The sequence below is a fragment of the Phoxinus phoxinus genome, assembly GCF_949152265.1.
Source record: "Phoxinus phoxinus genome assembly, chromosome: 12".
Taxonomy (NCBI): domain Eukaryota; kingdom Metazoa; phylum Chordata; class Actinopteri; order Cypriniformes; family Leuciscidae; genus Phoxinus; species Phoxinus phoxinus.
The window spans coordinates 2,871,459-2,892,325 of NC_136887.1; the positions used below are offsets into that span (position 1 = coordinate 2,871,459).

At 42.0% G+C, this 20,867-nt stretch overlaps 1 protein-coding gene across 4 annotated transcripts in view; it reads left to right on the plus strand.

Annotated features, from left to right (window-relative positions):
• flt4 (fms related receptor tyrosine kinase 4) overlaps window positions 1-20,867 on the plus strand; it is a 110,315-nt gene that overhangs the window by 88,199 nt on the left and 1,249 nt on the right. For 2 of the 4 annotated variants that reach the window (XM_079629737.1, XM_079629738.1), the window contains exons 15-29: window positions 915-1,046; window positions 3,220-3,326; window positions 3,588-3,723; window positions 8,728-8,832; window positions 8,915-9,028; window positions 10,417-10,505; window positions 10,612-10,732; window positions 11,669-11,769; window positions 12,790-12,912; window positions 13,110-13,221; window positions 13,303-13,402; window positions 13,922-14,027; window positions 16,114-16,226; window positions 16,855-16,975; window positions 17,070-17,155. In XM_079629737.1, coding sequence (XP_079485863.1) covers window positions 915-1,046; window positions 3,220-3,326; window positions 3,588-3,723; window positions 8,728-8,832; window positions 8,915-9,028; window positions 10,417-10,505; window positions 10,612-10,732; window positions 11,669-11,769; window positions 12,790-12,912; window positions 13,110-13,221; window positions 13,303-13,402; window positions 13,922-14,027; window positions 16,114-16,226; window positions 16,855-16,975; window positions 17,070-17,155 — 1,666 coding nt within the window. Of the gene's footprint in view, window positions 1-914; window positions 1,047-3,219; window positions 3,327-3,587; window positions 3,724-8,727; window positions 8,833-8,914; window positions 9,029-10,416; window positions 10,506-10,611; window positions 10,733-11,668; window positions 11,770-12,789; window positions 12,913-13,109; window positions 13,222-13,302; window positions 13,403-13,921; window positions 14,028-16,113; window positions 16,227-16,854; window positions 16,976-17,069; window positions 17,160-20,867 lie in introns of all 4 variants that reach the window. The other 2 variants (XM_079629740.1, XM_079629739.1) reach the window with 2 other exon arrangements.

Consider the following 20,867-nt stretch of genomic DNA (forward strand, 5'->3'; position numbering starts at 1 on the left):
GTAAGCGCATTCAGCCGCTCAGTGCAGTTTACCCCAGCGGAAAATATGTGTTTGTATAACAGTATAACAGTTACAAGAACATTTTACTTGGGAAATTTAGCGGAGAATGTAGTAACAAGAAGAAATGTTTGGAAGAAGATTGCTATGACAGTTAACAGCGTTAATCCGACCGTTGAGCGTTAAACACGTACAGAAAAGATACAAAAACGAAACCGACGATGAAGTCCTCATTATTATATATTTCCAGTAGGTTACTGCGGTCCCTAAAGACCCTTTCCCTTCTCAGCGCTCTCCACGTCGTCTGCAAACCACAAATTATGAGCCGTTTTCCCTTTTCTTTTGGCTGTTTGTGATGTAACTGATTGTTACTGCTGGTTGCCAAGGTAACAGAGTCTTAGACCGTAGTTAGCCTGGGGGTAAGGCGTCTCATTATTTTGGTCTAAATTAAGTCAGTCTTTATTTTTGTGAAACAGTCTAACAAACAATAGCAAATTTTAGACTTGTCTAACACTATAGACCGGTCTAAAATAGCTTTGAGAAACCGGCCCCAGGGGTCTTGGACCCTCTGATGAACAGTCAATTGTAAAAAAAAATTAGGGAAGGAGGAGGGTGAACTGATCACTAAAAGGCTCTTTGAGGAACCAAAAATGTTTCTTCTGTGGCATCAAAACCCTCTTTTGGAAACTTTTTTAAAGAGGGACAATCCATATACATTAAGAACTCACTCATTCACATTGTTGGCCTGCTTTATGTAAGTTAATTTTGTACACCGTTTCTCGTTGAACTAATTCAGGGGTCGATAGTGAAGGTGTAGATGATTGAAGAATATCACAGAACTTACAGTTGAGGAAACAGAAGAGCGCTGTAAGAAAGCCGTCAGATTGTGTGTTTGACAGTTTTGTGGATGTGTACAGGGATCCTGCTTCAGGACTCCAACCGGACTCTCAGCATTCAGCGAGTGCGAGAGGAAGACGCCGGTCTGTACACCTGCACCGCCTGCAACCAGAGGGGCTGCGTTCAGTCCTCGGCCACGGTGTCCGTCATCGGTGAGATCCTCTAGGTGGCGCTGTAGGATACAGTTCACTCTTCTGCCTTGCCCTTACCCAGACAGCAACATAGTGTCGGCCCGTGTCCGGTGCAGATGCATTCATGGATGCAGGCCGGATCTGGCCCGACACTATGTTGCTGTCGGGGAAGTCCTTTAGTAGAATATAAACAGTAGGTACAAGCTCATACTCGAACTAACACACAATTTTGTTTTATATTACGGGGGGGACTTCCATATTTTAACCCTTGTGTATCAATTAAAAAAAGTTACACATAGGTCTATAGTGGACAAAAATGTCTATGTCAAAAAACTGTCTTAAAAATGTGAAGCTTGCGAGCACCGACTTGATTCTTAGCAAAAAACACTTTGTTCTTTCAAAATTATATGTGCTCATTAATGTATAATTACTTCTACCAACTTATCAAGTATTCTCGTAAGTGTAGAATCTGCCATTTATAATACATACGAGTGAGTCGCGCCTCCATCTTTAAAGTACATTAGCCAAAGAGGGACACACCTGGAAATTCAAGCTTCGCCTTTCGCGTTTTTGCACTCAGTGACACCGTGACGAATGCGAGCGGGAGATTACTCGCGACTGCCGGCAGATTTGGAATAATACTGCTACCGTAGGAGTTAAAACGCCCTCGGGATGGGAGGGGCCAGAAAGTAATATTCAGTTGGTAGTCATGTACAATTTCACTGCTAGATGGGAGAAAATCCTACACAGTGTAGCTTTAAGTTTGGTCTCATTTTAAAGAAGACCCTTGGCAGATTAGTGTTTAAGTAAAACAAGTTTAAAAGGTAAAACCAAAAAAAGTTATATATGGTTAAGTTTATGAAAATGATTTATGAACATTATATAAAATTTATGTTTTATAAAACATGTTGAAGTCTAAAACTGCTAGACAAGTCGTGTTCCAAATTTGAGGTTGATATTTCCAAAAATGAGTGTGTTCAGGCGCAGTAACACATTTCCACATTAGATGCAGCAAAGCTCACTGGTATGGAGTGGTTGGATATGGGATTTGCAGTTTTTCAAAAAATAAATAAATAAAATTTTGAAGTCTTGCCAACAGAATTAAAGCCTATTTACAAAGATTGCATCATTTTATAGTTAAACGGCCCTGGGATTAAACGTTGCTGTTTTAATGAGTTTCAATGGGGACATTTTTGTCCAAAAGGTCTTGAGAGGAACTATAGTGTGTTACTAGTGTGAAATAGATTTATTAACGGAAATGGAGGTGAAATAGTAAAATTCCAATGAAAATACACACCTGTGCCAAAATGTATGCAGTTGGCATTAACACATGCAAAATGATCAAAAACACAAAACTGAAAAAGACAAAACATTTTCCATACGGTCGCACAAGGGATAAATATTCTGAAGCTAATGTTAAGGTCTACACCGACCCCAACTCTACCCTAACTAATCAGGCGTTTACCCGACACCGTTTTCAACTACCGGTAATACAGAAAACTTTTTTATGGCCGTTCATTCACACCACAGCAGCGTTTTGGGGAACTGAAAACGTTGTGTAAATGTTGACATCATGCACATGCGTGTTACGTGTTCAGTCTATAGTGTTTCTTTACAAAGAGACATCGCCATCTACTGGCCTGGCAGCAGAATACCGCACTTTTAGACGTTTTTGCAGATCTGTGTGAATGGGGAACGTTTTGACAATGTTGTCATCTGTTAATGAAAAACGCAAAGGAAAAACTTTTCCGTTTTTAATACATCGTTGTCGTGTAAACGAACCCTAAAACTACACCTTCTGAACTTTTAATTTGCAATTAACATGTATTATTTAGTCTTTTATAACCTTCATGCATCTCTTCTTTACCATTTAAACTGTTGTGTATTCATGTATTTAAATATTAACCATGAAATAATAATTGTGTAAAAGCAGTACGTTGGGTATGTTATATAAGTACATGGAATTTCATTTTAATTAGTTAAAAATATAATTTTGTTGCATTTCTTTGAGGAAAAACAAGCAACAAATTGGCAAGAAATTCATAATTTCTCACACTTTATCATGAAAATTTAGATTTTGCTACAGCTTTAGCTCACTGGATCTCACTTTACCGTATAGAAAAATCATTTTAGAAGACGTGAGCTTTTATGTTCGCTTCTAAGCTTTAACACAATAACATGTTTTGTCTGCCAGGCTCTGATGACAAGACCAATGTAGAAATCGTGATTCTCATCGGGACGGGAGTCATCGCCATCTTCTTCTGGGTCCTTCTCCTCGTCATCTTCTGCAACGTGAAGCGGGTCAGTGCAGACTTTCACTTTACATCCAAATCACAACAGCATTATTCAAGAATGTAGCAATTCTAGGAGCGCACATTGATGCCTGCAAGGCCTGTCAATAACAATATGCAGTTACATCAACAATGCCTAGCCTTCAGTGCAACGTACGAGCAGCAGCGAATCAGCATGAGTAGTGGAGTCAGCGATTCTGCAGGCCTCGGGCTCGCGCTCTCACGGGCTGCGGGATCATCCAGAACTAATGGTGATGATGTTGTCCTGCAGGTGAACCCGGCCGATATCAAGACCGGATATCTGTCCATCATCATGGACCCGGGAGAAGTGCCACTCGAGGAGCAGTGTGAATACCTGCCCTACGACTCCAGCCAGTGGGAGATCTCCAGAGACCGCCTGCGCCTCGGTACTGTGCCTGATCCTTCAGTTCAACAGCTCTGATGTGGGGCTCAAATACAGAACATCAGATCGGCCCAAATACAGAACATCAGATCGGCTCAAATACAGAACATCAGATCGGCCCAAATACAGAACATTAGATCGGCTCAAATACAGAACATCAGATCGGCCCAAATACAGAACATCAGATCGGCTCAAATACAGAACATCAGATCGGCTCAAATACAGAACATCAGATCGGCCCAAATACAGAAGATTAGATCGGCCCAAATACAGGACATCAGATCGGCCCAAATACAGAACATCAGATCGGCTCAAATACAGAACATCAGATCGGCCCAAATACAGAACATCAGATCGGCTCAAATACAGAACATCAGATCGGCTCAAATACAGAACATCAGATCGGCCCAAATACAGAACATCAGATCGGCCCAAATACAGAACATCAGATCGGCTCAAATACAGAACATCAGATCGGCTCAAATACAGAACATCAGATCGGCCCAAATACAGAAGATTAGATCGGCCCAAATACAGGACATCAGATCGGCCCAAATACAGAAGATTAGATCGGCCCAAATACAGAACATCAGATCGGCCCAAATACAGAAGATTAGATCGGCCCAAATACAGGACATCAGATCGGCCCAAATACAGAACATCAGATCGGCCCAAATACAGAAGATTAGATCGGCCCAAATACAGAAGATTAGATCGGCCCAAATACAGAACATCAGATCGGCCCAAATACAGAACATCAGATCGGCCCAAATACAGAAGATTAGATCGGCCCAAATACAGAACATCAGATCGGCCCAAATACAGAAGATTAGATCGGCCCAAATACAGGACATCAGATCGGCCCAAATACAGAACATTAGATAGGCCCAAATACAGAAGATTAGATCGGCCCAAATACAGAACATCAGATCGGCCCAAATACAGAACATTAGATAGGCCCAAACACAGAACATCAGATCGGCTCAAATACAGAAGATTAGATCGGCCCAAATACAGAACATCAGATCGGCCCAAATACAGAACATCAGATCGGCCGAAATACAGAACATTAGATAGGCCCAAACACAGAACATCAGATCGGCCCAAATACAGAACATCAGATCGGCCCAAATACAGGACATTAGATCGGCCCAAATACAGAACATCAGATAGGCCCAAATACAGGACATCAGATCAGCCCAAATACAGAACATTAGATCTGCCCAAATACAGGACATTAGATCGGCCCAAATACAGAACATCAGATAGGCCCAAATACAGAACATCAGATCGGCCCAAATACAGAAGATTCGATCGGCCCAATTACAGAACATCAGATCGGCCCAAATACAGAACATCAGATCGGCCCAAATACAGGACATCAGATCGGCCCAAATACAGAACATCAGATCGCCCCAAATACAGAAGATTCGATCGGCCCAATTACAGAACATCAGATCGGCCCAAATACAGGACATCAGATCGGCCCAAATACAGAAGATTAGATCGGCCCAAATACAGGACATCAGATCGGCCCAAATACAGAAGATTAGATCGGCCCAAATACAGAACATCAGATCGGCCCAAATACAGAACATTAGATAGGCCCAAACACAGAACATCAGATCGGCTCAAATACAGAAGATTAGATCGGCCCACATACAGAACATCAGATCGGCCCAAATACAGAACATCAGATCGCCCCAAATACAGAAGATTCGATCGGCCCAATTACAGAAAATTAGATCGGCCCAAATACAGAACATTAGATCGGCCCAAATACAGAACATCAGATCGGCTCAAATACAGAACATTAGATCGGCCCAAATACAGAACATCAGATCGGCCCAAATACAGAACATCAGATCGGCCTCAAATACAGAATATTAGATCGGCCCAAATACAGAACATCAGATCGGCTCAAATACAGAGCATTAGATCGGCCCAAATACAGAACATTAGATCGGCCCAAATACAGAACATTAGATCGGCCCAAATACAGAACATCAGATCGGCCCAAATACAGAATATTAGATCGGCCCAAATACAGAACATCAGATCGGCCCAAATACAGAACATTAGATCGGCCCAAATACAGAATATTAGATCGGCCCAAATACAGAACATCAGATCGGCCCAAATACAGAACATCAGATCGGCCCAAATACAGAATATTAGATCGGCCCAAATACAGAACATCAGATCGGCTCAAATACAGAGCATTAGATCGGCCCAAATACAGAACATTAGATCGGCCCAAATACAGAATATTAGATCGGCCCAAATACAGAACATCAGATCGGCCCAAATATAGAACATTAGATCGGCCCAAATACAGAACTTCAGATCGGCCCAAATACAGAACATCAGATCGGCCCAAATACAGAACATCAGATCGGCCCAAATACAGAACATTAGATCGGCCCAAATATAGAACATTAGATCGGCCCAAATAAAGACCATTAGATCGGCCCAAATACAGAACATTAGATCGGCCCAAATATAGAACATCAGATCGGCCCAAATACAGAACATCAGATCGGCCCAAATACAGAACATTAGATCGGCCCAAATATAGAACATTAGATCGGCCCAAATAAAGACCATTAGATCGGCCCAAATACAGAACATTAGATCGGCCCAAATATAGAACATTAGATCGGCCCAAATACAGGACATCAGATCGGCCCAAATACAGAAGATTAGATCGGCCCAAATACAGAACATCAGATCGGCCCAAATACAGAACATCAGATCGGCCCAAATACAGAATATCAGATCGGCCCAAATACAGAAGATTAGATCGGCCCAAATACAGAACATCAGATCGGCCCAAATACAGAACATCAGATCGGCCCAAATACAGAACGTCAGATCGGCCCAAATACAGAAGATTAGATCGGCCCAAATACAGAACATCAGATCGGCCCAAATACAGAACATCAGATCGGCCCAAATACAGAAGATTAGATCGGCCCAAATACAGAACATCAGATCGGCCCAAATACAGAACATCAGATCGGCCCAAATACAGAAGATTAGATCGGCCCAAATACAGGACATCAGATCGGCCCAAATACAGAACATCAGATCGGCCCAAATACAGAAGATTAGATCGGCCCAAATACAGAAGATTAGATCGGCCCAAATACAGAACATCAGATCGGCCCAAATACAGAACATCAGATCGGCCCAAATACAGAAGATTAGATCGGCCCAAATACAGAACATCAGATCGGCCCAAATACAGAAGATTAGATCGGCCCAAATACAGGACATCAGATCGGCCCAAATACAGAACATCAGATCGGCCCAAATACAGAAGATTAGATCGGCCCAAATACAGAAGATTAGATCGGCCCAAATACAGAACATCAGATCGGCCCAAATACAGAACATCAGATCGGCCCAAATACAGAAGATTAGATCGGCCCAAATACAGAACATCAGATCGGCCCAAATACAGAAGATTAGATCGGCCCAAATACAGGACATCAGATCGGCCCAAATACAGAACATCAGATCGGCCCAAATACAGAAGATTAGATCGGCCCAAATACAGAAGATTAGATCGGCCCAAATACAGAACATCAGATCGGCCCAAATACAGAACATCAGATCGGCCCAAATACAGAAGATTAGATCGGCCCAAATACAGAACATCAGATCGGCTATCTTATCATAGCATGTTTTCAGAGCGGTTCACAGTAAAAGCTGAACTAGTTTATTGTGCATTAGGGGTTAATTAAGTTCACTTAATTTACATTCGCATCATTTTTGTTTACAGAATTTCACCAATATACCTCTAAAATAGGAATTAATACCGTGTCCTAACTACACACAACACGATAAAATGTATCTTTTCCATGTTAATCAGAGTTTTTGTCCTAGCCAGCCGCGACACGCGACGACTCTACTTAAGAAACGGTTTCTATTTTTCTGTGCCGTCACACTGGAACAACAAACACAAAGTGTGGCAATGATAATCTCAGGCACTGTTTATGTGCTTTATTTAATGTTAAAAGCGTGTCATGTGACTGTGAATATCATTTGGTGCTCCAGCTTTGAGCTGTAAAAGCAACAGTGGATAATTCACCTCAGATCTTGAGATTAAACAAATGGAAACAAGAACTTTCAATCTGTGAACAAACTAGTGTATTCTTTGACAGATGGTTTTAGTAACTCAGTCGCCTATGTATTTTAATAATGTTTAAACTGTGTAATATTTGTAAATTTTATTATGTACTTATCCATTCTCTTACTCTCTGGTGCCGTGCACTCGCCACGAGACTCCGCCCACACGCTGTTCTGATTGGCTGTGCACTCACCACGAGACTCCGCCCACACGGTGTTCTGATTGGCTGTGCACTCGCCGCGAGACTCCGCCCACACACTGTTCTGATTGGCTGTGCACTCGCCACAAGACTCCGCCCACACGCTGTTCTGATTGGCTGTGCACTCGCCGCAAGACTCCGCCCACACACTGTTCTGATTGGCTGTGGGTTTTGATTGATTTTGACGCATCTCGCAGTCGTGTCGCGTCTAGTGTGGACAGACAAATTATTTGTTGCTGGAATCTTATCGCATTGCGTCTGGTTAGGACATGGTGTTAGGGTTTAAACGTTTGAAAAGTGAAACATTTAAAGTCCCCCTGTAGTCAATAATGGTATCCCTTCAAACTCATCTTTGATCACCAAAATTACAATAAAATTTTTTCCTTGAAATGTTTTTTTTTCATGCCTTAAAATAGCTTGAATGTAACTCGACACCCTTGCCTCATTTATTATGTACGGTTCTATGAATATGCAAATGAGCCCAGAGGAGTTAACTTTCCAGTTAACTGGAACTTACAGTTGTTATCCGAGTTATTTCAAGTAAAGTAGTCAGATTTATTCAGTCATGTTTAATAATAATTTTCATTGTACTGTTGTGGGACGCACACACATTCTAATCTCATGATGAATAGTCAAACGTTTTCCCAACACTTCTTCTGTGTCCGTGTTTGCAGGGAAGGTGCTCGGGCATGGAGCTTTCGGGAAGGTGATCGAAGCGTCGATGTTAGGACTCGACAAGAAAGCCTCTTCAAACACAGTGGCTGTGAAGATGCTGAAAGGTTCAGTCTTACCCATGAACTGTAGTGAATACAGAAATGCCCGTTGACTTTCACATGTTTACTGAAGTGTTGTATATGACAGAGGGAGCCACAGCCAGCGAACACAAAGCGCTGATGTCAGAACTGAAGATCCTCATTCATATTGGAAACCATCTCAACGTGGTCAACCTTCTCGGAGCATCCACCAAACCCAACGGTAGGGACACTCCATTATAAAACAGACACTTCTGTTCCTGTATGCAGATTCAGTGCACAGTCTGCCAGACACAATCATCCCAGACAGCAACATAGTTTCGGCCTACATCTGTGCCGTGTTGAATCCACATGTACCGGATGTGGGCTGGATCTGGGCCGACACTATGTTGATGTCTGGGTTTGGTGATCCAGATATAGAAATATTAATCACCAGCTACTGTGTATATGACTGCTAGGACCCTATTTGAACGATCTAAGGCCATGTTTACACTGTCTATCAGTGAAATGTAACCCAATTCCGATGTTTTGCTCATATGTGACACAGATCGGATGTGTTCTATGACCGTGTAAACAGGATTTTTTTTTTAATTCATAGTAGTTGTTGTGGCATTTTGTGTTTTCTTTGTGGCATACATTTTGTTTTTTTGGAAAGCACTTTAGTTCACCTTGAGTATTGTAAAGGGCTGTATAAATAAATGTTGATTGATTGATTGATTGATTGATATGATACGCACTTTATGGCATGTAATACGCACACCCCTAACCCTACGCAAGGGGTTTACAGTACGTATCATGCACACAAAAACTATTTTTGGCGTATAAATGGCACGAGAAATAAAATATCATGAAAATATCTTTCATGAGATCGTGTTGTATGTTCCCACCAGTCCTGAGATCTCTCTGGCACACAATAACTGAAGCGTATGCACAGGCTCTGCAATGATGGCCTTTTCGTCCTCCTCCGCCTCAAAATCATGTTTGGCGAACTTCACATATATCGCAGAGCTAGCATCAAGCATATTTCGCGTTCATCCATCTGTGCAAGAACCCCCTTTGAGCATGCGTGATGTTTCAGATCTATGTCAAGTGTAAACACATGAATCGGATATGGGTCACAATTGAAAGAACATGTAAACGGACGGTCAAAAAAATCGGATATAGGCAACAAATCAGAATTGGGCATGAAGACCTGCAGTGTAAACGAGGCGCATAGTCTAAAGCGCAGGGTGCAAGTGCAGTTAGGACGTCAGAATCCACTTCTGCTAGTTTACTGACGGGACAAATGGTCTGCGCTCCCGGCGCATGGTCTAAAAGTGTCGTCCCTATTCTCTTCATGAGTGATGGGTGTATTTTGGGTGCTATTTAAACAACGAGGCACAGGAAGTAAAAATGAAATCTGTGTCCGGCTGAAACTAGCAAAACACTCCTGCGCCGCGCCTGGCACTGCATTGCACCGGGTGTCCTTTAAAGTTAGATGTCAAGAACCATCTTCCAGCAGAATGATTATGTTGTTTTAGCATCTCGTGTCTAACATTATGGTTTAATTGTATCCCTCAGTATTTGTCTCCATACTTCTTTCTAAACCTCTGTGCTTGATCTGATTGCCAGGTCCTCTCATGGTTATAGTGGAATATTGTAAATATGGAAATCTCTCCAACTTCCTGCGAGCCAAGAGGGAGTTTTTCTTACCATACAGGGTGAGCGAGCACACTTTTATAACATGATGTAATGCATATATGCTTCCTCTTACAACAGCACTGCAGCTCCAATGAGATGTGGTGTAACATGAGCTTGTGTTTGCAGGATCGCTCTCCTAAAACCCAGAGTCAGGTGCGCCGCATGATAGAAGCGGGTCAGGCCGGTCAGCTTGAGCATCAGGCGTCCACCTCCTCCAACACCAGCCCTGCGGCGGCACAGTCTCGCGGTGAGAGACTAGATACACACATACACTGAGACATTACACAGCCCTGCATCTTACATACATGAACATAGTTGATGGGTAATTAATATATTCCTTGATAATAGGTGATCGGAGATATAGACAAATAATTAAGAGGGCTCCCAGACAGCAACATAGTGTCGGCCCAGATCCGGTACATGTGGATTCACCGCGTACCAGATGTGGGCCGGATCTGAGCCGACACTATGTTGCTGTCTGGGAAGATGTTTTCCTTCGGACAGTAATGCTGCGGTCATGTGCTATTGGAAACATTGTAAATGCATCATCAGGGCAACTTTTCATAGTCGGAAACTTGTAATTACAACTGGGAAACTCGGAAATAATTTCGATGTCCAAGTTTCCGAGTCGTAAAGGGCTAACACCACATGGCAGAGAAGAGTAGAGCACGATTTCTGTAGCAAATTGTAGGTTTCATTCTTTAATCTAAATACAGCCAACTTGTTAATATGCTTGTTGTTTCAGTCAGTGAAGATTTGATGCAGATTAAACCATTTTTACACAAGGATATGAAATTTGAAAGTTGAATTTGAAATATGCTACAGTAAACCTGGGTTTCATGTTTTTGACAACAAAGCACTTGAACTCGTAATTACGACTTCAGAAGTGGGAACTGGGAAGAACGACTTCAGAAGTGGGAAGTACGACTTCAGAAGTGGGAAGTGGGATTTTTCCCATAACACATGAAGTCAGCATAAATCACAGGTTATAAAGAGCTTAATGAGAAACCGAAGGAGGGACTGAGCCATATTAAGAGAGCAGAACATCATACAGACATTGAGGACGCTCCTTTGACTTCAATCAACAGCAACATCATTAACACCTGAGCAATCCTCACCCACATTGTTTATTAAATTACCTTCCTGACTGCTTGCTTATGTAAACTCTTCTATATTTCCCCAGCGGCGGTGGATGATCTCTGGAAGACCCCGCTCACGATAGAGGACTTGATATGCTACAGTTTTCAGGTCGCGCGAGGGATGGAGTTTCTGGCGTCTCGTAAGGTACATTACTGTATAACTTACTCCCGCTCCCCCTCTCTGATGATCCTCAGTCACACTCAATGGGTTACGCATTAAAGGTCAACTTGAGGTCTCTGATAAAGTACTATTAATCTACTAAGTGTATCGCTAGTAAAAGCCTAGCAACTAGCTTAGTTAATACATTCTAGCAACATGCTAAAACATGCTAGCTCCATGCTAATTCATGCTAGCAATGTGAATCATCCTAGCAAGCATGCTAATTCATGTTAGCAAGCATGCTAATTCATGCTAGCAACATGGTAATCATGTTAGTGATGTATTTAATACTTTATCATGTTTGCAATGTGTTAAAACATGTTATTAACAAGCTAATCCATGCTACTAGCATTTGAATTCATATTAGCAATTTATTAAAACATTAGCATGTTAAAACACTCTAACGTGTTAATTCATGCTAGCAATGCACTCATTCATGTTAGCAACGTTTTAATTCATGCTAGCAAAATGTTCATTCATGTTAGAAATTAGCTAATTCATGCTAACAACATGATACATCATGTTAGCAATGTGTTAATTCATGTTAGCAATGTGGTAAAACATGTTATCAGCCTGTTAAACCATGGTAGCAATGATTTAATTCAAGATAGCAACGTGTAAAACATGCTAAATAATGCTAGCAACATGTTAATTCATGTTAGGAACATGTTAAATAATGCTAGCATCATGCTAATTCATGCCAGGAATGTGCTAAAACATCTTAACAACATGATAAAATATGCTAGAAAATGCTAACAACAAAATAAAAATGCTGACAACGATCTAAAAAATGATAGACACATGCTAAGAAGTGCTAACAACATGATACAACTTTCAAGCAACATGATAAAACATACTAGGAAGCTTGTAAAACTTTCAGACAAGGCTTTGTCAAGCCAACATGAAAGTTGGTCCAGATGAACTTTACTTTCTAGTATAGATTTGCTGAGCTATTGTAATGTATGGATGTGGTCGCTGATCTTGCTTTGGCTCTGATTGTGGCAGTGTATTCATCGAGACCTGGCGGCCCGCAACATCCTCCTGTCCGAGAGCAACGTGGTGAAGATCTGTGACTTTGGTTTAGCGCGTGACATCTACAAAGACCCTGACTACGTGCGCAAAGGCAATGTAAGAGAAACCCTTCGACTGCTAGCATGAGCATAATCCAGAAAGATCTCTAGTGTACAGCAGGGTCAGTCTATAATGAGGCTGGAAAAGTGTTAAAGTGTCATGAGAATAACATTACGTGTGAAATGTGAGCCCACATGAGACTCAGCATTGCAGTAAAGCTCAGAGCAACAGTGAAGTGTTCTCTGTGTCGGCAGGCCAGACTGCCTCTGAAGTGGATGGCTCCGGAGAGCATCTTCGATAAGCTTTACACCACTCAGAGTGACGTCTGGTCGTTCGGAGTCCTGCTCTGGGAGATCTTCTCTCTGGGTGAGCGTCTTGTGCCTATCAGCATACAGTGCTCTCCATGTTAAACATCTATGGAGTCTTGATTGTACCTTGTCCCATCAGGAGCGTCTCCATACCCGGGTCTCCAGATCGATGAAGACTTCTGCAAGCGACTCAAAGACGGTACCAGGATGAGGGCACCGGACAACGCGTCCCCTGAAATGTGAGCGCTGGCCTGATGATTGTGTGTGTTTGGTCAGACTGATACGGTGCCCAGGCAGCAACATAGTGTCGGCCCAGATCCGGCACACATGGATTGCACACGGCCCGGATGTTGGCCGACACTATGTTGCTGTCTGGTCAGGGAGTTCTGTATGTGCAAGAGCATTGCTAATGTGGTTATTAAAGTTGTTAAATTCATGTTAGTAAATGTTGTAAATGCATGTTAGATCTTACCGCGAGTGATTGTCCATGCAACACACACATCTCAACATACAATCAGCAACCCATGCACTGCCCTACATTATGTTTCAATTCATTACATTTCGGATGTACGCCAAAATACAGAAGACAAGATCTGATGCTTATCCCGCTTCATCACAACTTACCCAGACAGAAGCATAGTGTCGGTCCAGATCGGGCCCACAGCTGGTGCAGACAACCCGGATGTGTGCCGGATCTGGGCGACACTATGCTTCTGTTTGTGTGAGCGTGCTCTGACGTGTGACGTGTGTTCTGGCAGATACGGCATCATGCTGGCCTGCTGGCAGGGCGAGCCCAGGGAGAGACCCATGTTTCCGGCTCTGGTGGAGATCCTGGGAGATCTGCTGCAGGAGAACAGTCTACCGGTGAGGAAAAAACACCACATCCAGTATAATAATATCTGAGCGCTACACTTTACCGTATCAAGCGTAGCATCAGTTCTGGCAGGTCACGTTAGTCCAGCTCGCATCAGTGACTCTCAGCTGATCCACGTCTCTATAGGAATACCTATCACTGTATACATATATAACTCCTTCAGCATTATCAGCAGCGATCGCGTTTCTCAGGAGCGCATTACCCTCCTCCCTCCCCAGCTCCACCTCTCAGGAGCGCATTACCCTCCTCCCTCCCCAACTCCACCTCTCAGGAGCGCATTACCCTCCTCCCTCCCCAGCTCCACCTCTCAGGAGCGCATTACCCTCCTCCCTCCCCAGCTCCACCTCTCAGGAGCGCATTACCCTCCTCCCTCCCCAGCTCCACCTCTCAGGAGCGCATTACCCTCCTCCCTCCCCAGCTCCACTTCTCAGGAGCGTATTACCCTCCTCCCTCCCCAACTCCACCTCTCAGGAGCGCATTACCCTCCTCCCTCCCCAGCTCCACTTCTCAGGAGCGTATTACCCTCCTCCCTCCCCAACTCCACTTCTCAGGAGCGCATTACCCTCCTCCCTCCCCAGCTCCACCTCTCAGGAGCGCATTACCCTCCTCCCTCCCCAGCTCCACCTCTCAGGAGCGCATTACCCTCCTCCCTCCCCAGCTCCACCTCTCAGGAGCGCATTACCCTCCTCCCTCCCCAGCTCCACTTCTCAGGAGCGCATTACCCTCCTCCCTCCCCAGCTCCACCTCTCAGGAGCGCATTACCCTCCTCCCTCCCCAGCTCCACCTCTCAGGAGCGCATTACCTTCCTCCCTCCCCAGCTCCACCTCTCAGGAGCGCATTACCCTCCTCCCTCCCCAGCTCCACCTCTCAGGAGCGCATTACCCTCCTCCCTCCCCAGCTCCACCTCTCAGGAGCGCATTACCCTCCTCCCTCCCCAGCTCCACCTCTCAGGAGCGCATTACCCTCCTCCCTCCCCAGCTCCACCTCTCAGGAGCGCATTACCCTCCTCCCTCCCCAGCTCCACCTCTCAGGAGCGCATTACCCTCCTCCCTCCCCAGCTCCACCTCTCAGGAGATCATTACCCTCCTCCCTCCCCAGCTCCACCTCTCAGGAGCGTATAAAAAACTTATATCTTCAATCAATTGGAAACTTAAGCAAAATAACCTGCCATCTAGTTTCTCTTTTGTAACTGCAGTCTTCTTCACAGAAGATGACATTCAAGTTCACAACAAAACAAACAAACAGCTGTTGGTTTAACAGATAAATCTATACGCCGCGCAGCGCCACGTCTTTAAAATTCGAACACATCATTCTCTATGAGTGTACACGCGGCGCCCGGCAGCAACGGCTCGACGCAGCAACAAAACGTCCTCGCGCGGGGCAAGCCATTGAAATGAATGGGTTTCATAGCGCAGCGCCGCGGCTTTCCGCGTCCTGTGTGAAAGTCCCTTGACTCGCAGCACTTCAACACGCGTGTTTTTCTCCGCTTGACAAGCTGACCGAACGTGACATGGGGGCGTGGCAGCATCGACAATTCCATTTTTTAAATGGGCCAATAGCCTCGGGCCTGGAGCACCGAGCTCAAAACACACTGCGTTTCCACCGTCGGGCCAGAAGCTGCAGCGCTTCACTAAAACACACCGTAACACACCTCTCTGGAACAACGTCACACTAACCCGTCATTTCACCAACTAATGGAATTTCAGATGGAAGTTTGATAAGAAAACTAATCAGAAAGAAATCACTGGAAACAGCGAGATCACAAAACAAACATAAAGCGACCGTTTGCTGGCATTTTTGTAGTTTACTTGAAGATTTAAAACCCAAGCGTCGATGTTTTACCACAGGTTTACACTAAAAAGTGATACATTGATCATAATGAATTAACTTGTGTCAAGATTGCACATTAGTCACACAGAAATAAAGCGGTTTACCGTTATTTCACGAAAAGAAAGAGGACACACATTATTCAGTTCAGAGGAATGTGTCCCAACACACAGTAAGAGTGTATGCTGGTCATAATGTGTTGGCTCATCTGTTTAGTGATGAACTGAAATGCATTGTCTGTTTTCTTAGGAAATCCCGTTCAATGTGTCTCAGAGTTCAGAGGACGACGGCTTCTCACAAGCGTCCTCTCGACCGGCCTCACAGGAGGAGATCAGACTGGCCTGCAACACACTGTCCTCACGGTACATCTCACTTCATCACTTCATCACGGCTAGTGTTCCTGACCGGCAGGACATAATGGCCGGAAACTTTTAAACGTTTCCATAAAAGTTTTATGGCTCACATATTCGGATATAGTGAGAGTATGGAGGAAAAACAGCTCTGTTATATGCAGTTTGCTGCAGATGCTGATATTTATATGGACAAAAAGTAAGATGAAATTCTGATGCTTGTAATAAAAATCAATGAGATCTTACAAAATGCATATAAATATTAGTCGTCGCTCTATATCTGCCAATAATGTCTTAGTAAGATGATGCTTAGTTTTATGATTTGTAGTTTTAAAACATATAATGCAATACAAGACAATGATGATTGAGATGAACCAATAAACCTTCCTCAAAAGCCTGATGATCATATTTGATACGTTTATTATTTGTAATACATTGTCTTATTATGAATTATTATTATTATTATGAATGTTAGTAGGGATTTGAACAAACCTAAAAGAATATCTTTGAATGATAAATCATGTCTTATTGAAGAGAGGTGTGCTATTACCTTTCCTGAAACCAGTAAAAACATATCTTGGTAGCATCTCAAGACCAAAATATTGCAGACTTATGAATCTACATGCTTCTGTGTGCCCAGATATTACAACTGCGTGCCGTTCTCGGGGTGCATCATGGTGGGAGCCTCGAGCACGTGTCACGCGCGAGTCAAGACCTTCGAGGAACTTCCTCTGGAAATGACATCACACAAGACACATCATGTACGACCGAGACCTCCAGTATATCGAGTCATATTGGCTGAAGGATGTCAGGATCTGTATGGTTTCATACGTGTGTGTGTGTGTATGTGTACAGGACAGCCAGACAGACAGTGGGATGGTGTTGGCATCAGATGAGCTGGAGAGGTTTGAACACAAGCACAGAGGAGCCATGCTGAAAAAGTAGGTGAATCAATTATCATGTGTAAGGGATCAGTTTTCATAATTAAAGGGTTAATTCAACCAAAAATGAAAATTAGCCCATGATTTACTCACCCTAAACTCATACTAGGTGTATATGACTTTCTTCTTTCAGACGAACACAATCAGAGTTATATAAAAAAAAAAGTCCTGGCTCTTCCAGGCTTTATAATGGCAGTAAATGGCCGTTTCTATTTTGAAGACCATAAAAGTGCATCTATCCATCATAAAAATACATCCATCCATCATAAAAGTGCATCCATCCATCATAAAAGTGCATCTGTCCATCATAAAAGTGCATCTATCCATCATAAAAGTGCATCTATCCATCATAAAAGTGCATCTATCCATCATAAAAGTGCATCTGTCCATCATAAAAGTGCATATGTCCATCATAAAGTGCATCTGTCCATCATAAAAGTGCATCTATCCATCATAAAAGTGCATCTGTCCATCATAAAAGTGCATCTATCCATCATAAATGTGCATCTATCCATCATAAAAGTGCATCTATCCATCATTAAAATGCATCCGTCCATCATAAAAGTGCATCTATCCATCATAAAAGTGCATCTTTCCATCATAAAAGTGCATCTGTCCATCATAAAAGTGCATATGTCCATCATAAAAGTGCATCTATCCATCATAAAAGTGCATCTATCTATCATGAAAGTGCATCTATCTATCTATCATAAAAGTGCATCTATCTATCTATCATAAAAGTGCATCTATCTATCTATCATAAACGTGCATGATCTATCCATCATAAAAGTGCATCTATCCATCATAAAAGTGCATCTATCCATCATAAAGTGCATCTATCCATCATAAAGTGCATCTGTCCATCATAAAAGTGCATATGTCCATCATAAAAGTGCATCTATCCATCATAAAAGTGCATCTGTCCATCATAAAAGTGCATATGTCCATCATAAAGTGCATCTGTCCATCATAAAAGTGCATATGTCCATCATAAAAGTGCATCTGTCCATCATAAAAGTGCATCTATCATCATAAAAGTGCATCTGTCCATCATAAAAGTGCATCTGTCCATCATAAAAGTGCATCTATCCATCATAAAAGTGCATCTATCCATCATAAAGTGCATCTATCCATCATAAAAGTGCATCTGTCCATCATAGACTGCATCTGTCCATCATAAAAGTGCATCTATCATCATAAAAGTGCATCTGTCCATCATAAAAATGCATCTGTCCATCATAAAAGTGCATCTGTCCATCATAAAGTGCATCTGTCCATCATAAAAGTGCATCTGTCCATCATAAAAGTGCATCTATCATCATAAAAGTGCATCTGTCCATCATAAAAGTGCATCTGTCCATCATAAAAGTGCATCTGTCCATCACAAAAGTGCATCTGTCCATCATAAAGTGCATCTATCATCATAAAAGTGCATCTATCATCATAAAAGTGCATCTGTCCATCATAAAAATGCATCTGTCCATCATAAAAGTGCATCTATCATCATAAAAGTGCATCTATCCATCATAAAAGTGCATCTGTCCATCATAAAAGTGCATCTATCCATCATAAAAGTGCATCTATCATCATAAAAGTGCATCTGTCCATCATAAAAGTGCATCTATCCATCATAAAAGTGCATCTGTCCATCATAAAAGTGCATCTATCATCATAAAAGTGCATCTATCCATCATAAAAGTGCATCTATCCATCATAAAAGTGCATCTATCATCATAAAAGTGCATCTGTCCATCATAAAAGTGCATCTGTCCATCATAAAAGTGCATCTATCCATCATAAAAGTGCATCTGTCCATCATAAAAGTGCATCTATCATCATAAAAGTGCATCTGTCCATCATAAAAGTGCATATGTCCATCATAAAGTGCATCTATCCATCATAAAAGTGCATCTGTCCATCATAAAAGTGCATCTGTCCATCATAAAAGTGCATATGTCCATCATAAAGTGCATCTGTCCATCATAAAAGTGCATCTGTCCATCATAAAAGTGCATCTATCCATCATAAAAGTGCATCTGTCCATCATAAAAGTGCATCTGTCCATCATAAAAGTGCATCTGTCCATCATAAAAGTGCATCTGTCCATCATAAAAGTGCATCTGTCCATCATAAAAGTGCATCTATCCATCATAAAGTGCATCTGTCCATCATAAAAGTGCATCTGTCCATCATAAAAGTGCATATGTCCATCATAAAGTGCATCTGTCCATCATAAAAGTGCATATGTCCATCATAAAAGTGCATCTGTCCATCATAAAAGTGCATCTATCATCATAAAAGTGCATCTGTCCATCATAAAAGTGCATCTGTCCATCATAAAAGTGCATCTATCCATCAAAAAAAAGTGCATCTATCCATCATAAAGTGCATCTATCCATCATAAAAGTGCATCTGTCCATCATAAAAGTGCATCTGTTCATCATAAAAGTGCATCTGTCCATCATAGACTGCATCTGTCCATCATAAAAGTGCATCTATCATCATAAAAGTGCATCTGTCCATCATAAAAATGCATCTGTCCATCATAAAAGTGCATCTGTCCATCATAAAGTGCATCTGTCCATCATAAAAGTGCATCTGTCCATCATAAAAGTGCATCTATCATCATAAAAGTGCATCTGTCCATCATAAAAGTGCATCTGTCCATCATAAAAGTGCATCTGTCCATCACAAAAGTGCATCTGTCCATCATAAAGTGCATCTATCATCATAAAAGTGCATCTATCATCATAAAAGTGCATCTGTCCATCATAAAAATGCATCTGTCCATCATAAAAGTGCATCTATCATCATAAAAGTGCATCTATCCATCATAAAAGTGCATCTGTCCATCATAAAAGTGCATCTATCCATCATAAAAGTGCATCTATCATCATAAAAGTGCATCTGTCCATCATAAAAGTGCATCTATCCATCATAAAAGTGCATCTGTCCATCATAAAAGTGCATCTATCCATCATAAAAGTGCATCTATCCATCATAAAAGTGCATCTATCATCATAAAAGTGCATCTGTCCATCATAAAAGTGCATCTGTCCATCATAAAAGTGCATCTATCCATCATAAAAGTGCATCTGTCCATCATAAAAGTGCATCTATCATCATAAAAGTGCATCTATCCATCATAAAAGTGCATCTGTCCATCATAAAAATGCATCTGTCCATCATAAAAGTGCATCTGTCCATCATAAAAGTGCATCTATCCATCATAAAAGTGCATCTATCATCATAAAAGTGCATCTATCCATCATAAAAGTGCATCTATCATCATAAAAGTGCATCTGTCCATCATAAAAGTGCATCTGTCCATCATAAAGTGCATCTGTCCATCATAAAAGTGCATCTGTCCATCATAAAGTGCATCTATCATCATAAAAGTACATATATCCATCATAAAAGTACATATATCCATCATAAAAGTACATATATCCATCATAAAAGTGCATCTGTCCATCATAAAAGTGCATCTGTCCATCATAAAAGTGCATCTGTCCATCATAAAGTGCATCTATCATCATAAAAGTACATATATCCATCATAAAAGTACATATATCCATCATAAAAGTGCATCTGTCCATCATAAAAGTGCATCTGTCCATCATAAAAGTGCATCTGTCCATCATAAAAGTGCATCTGTCCATCATAAAGTGCATCTGTCCATCATAAAAGTGCATCTGTCCATCATAAAAGT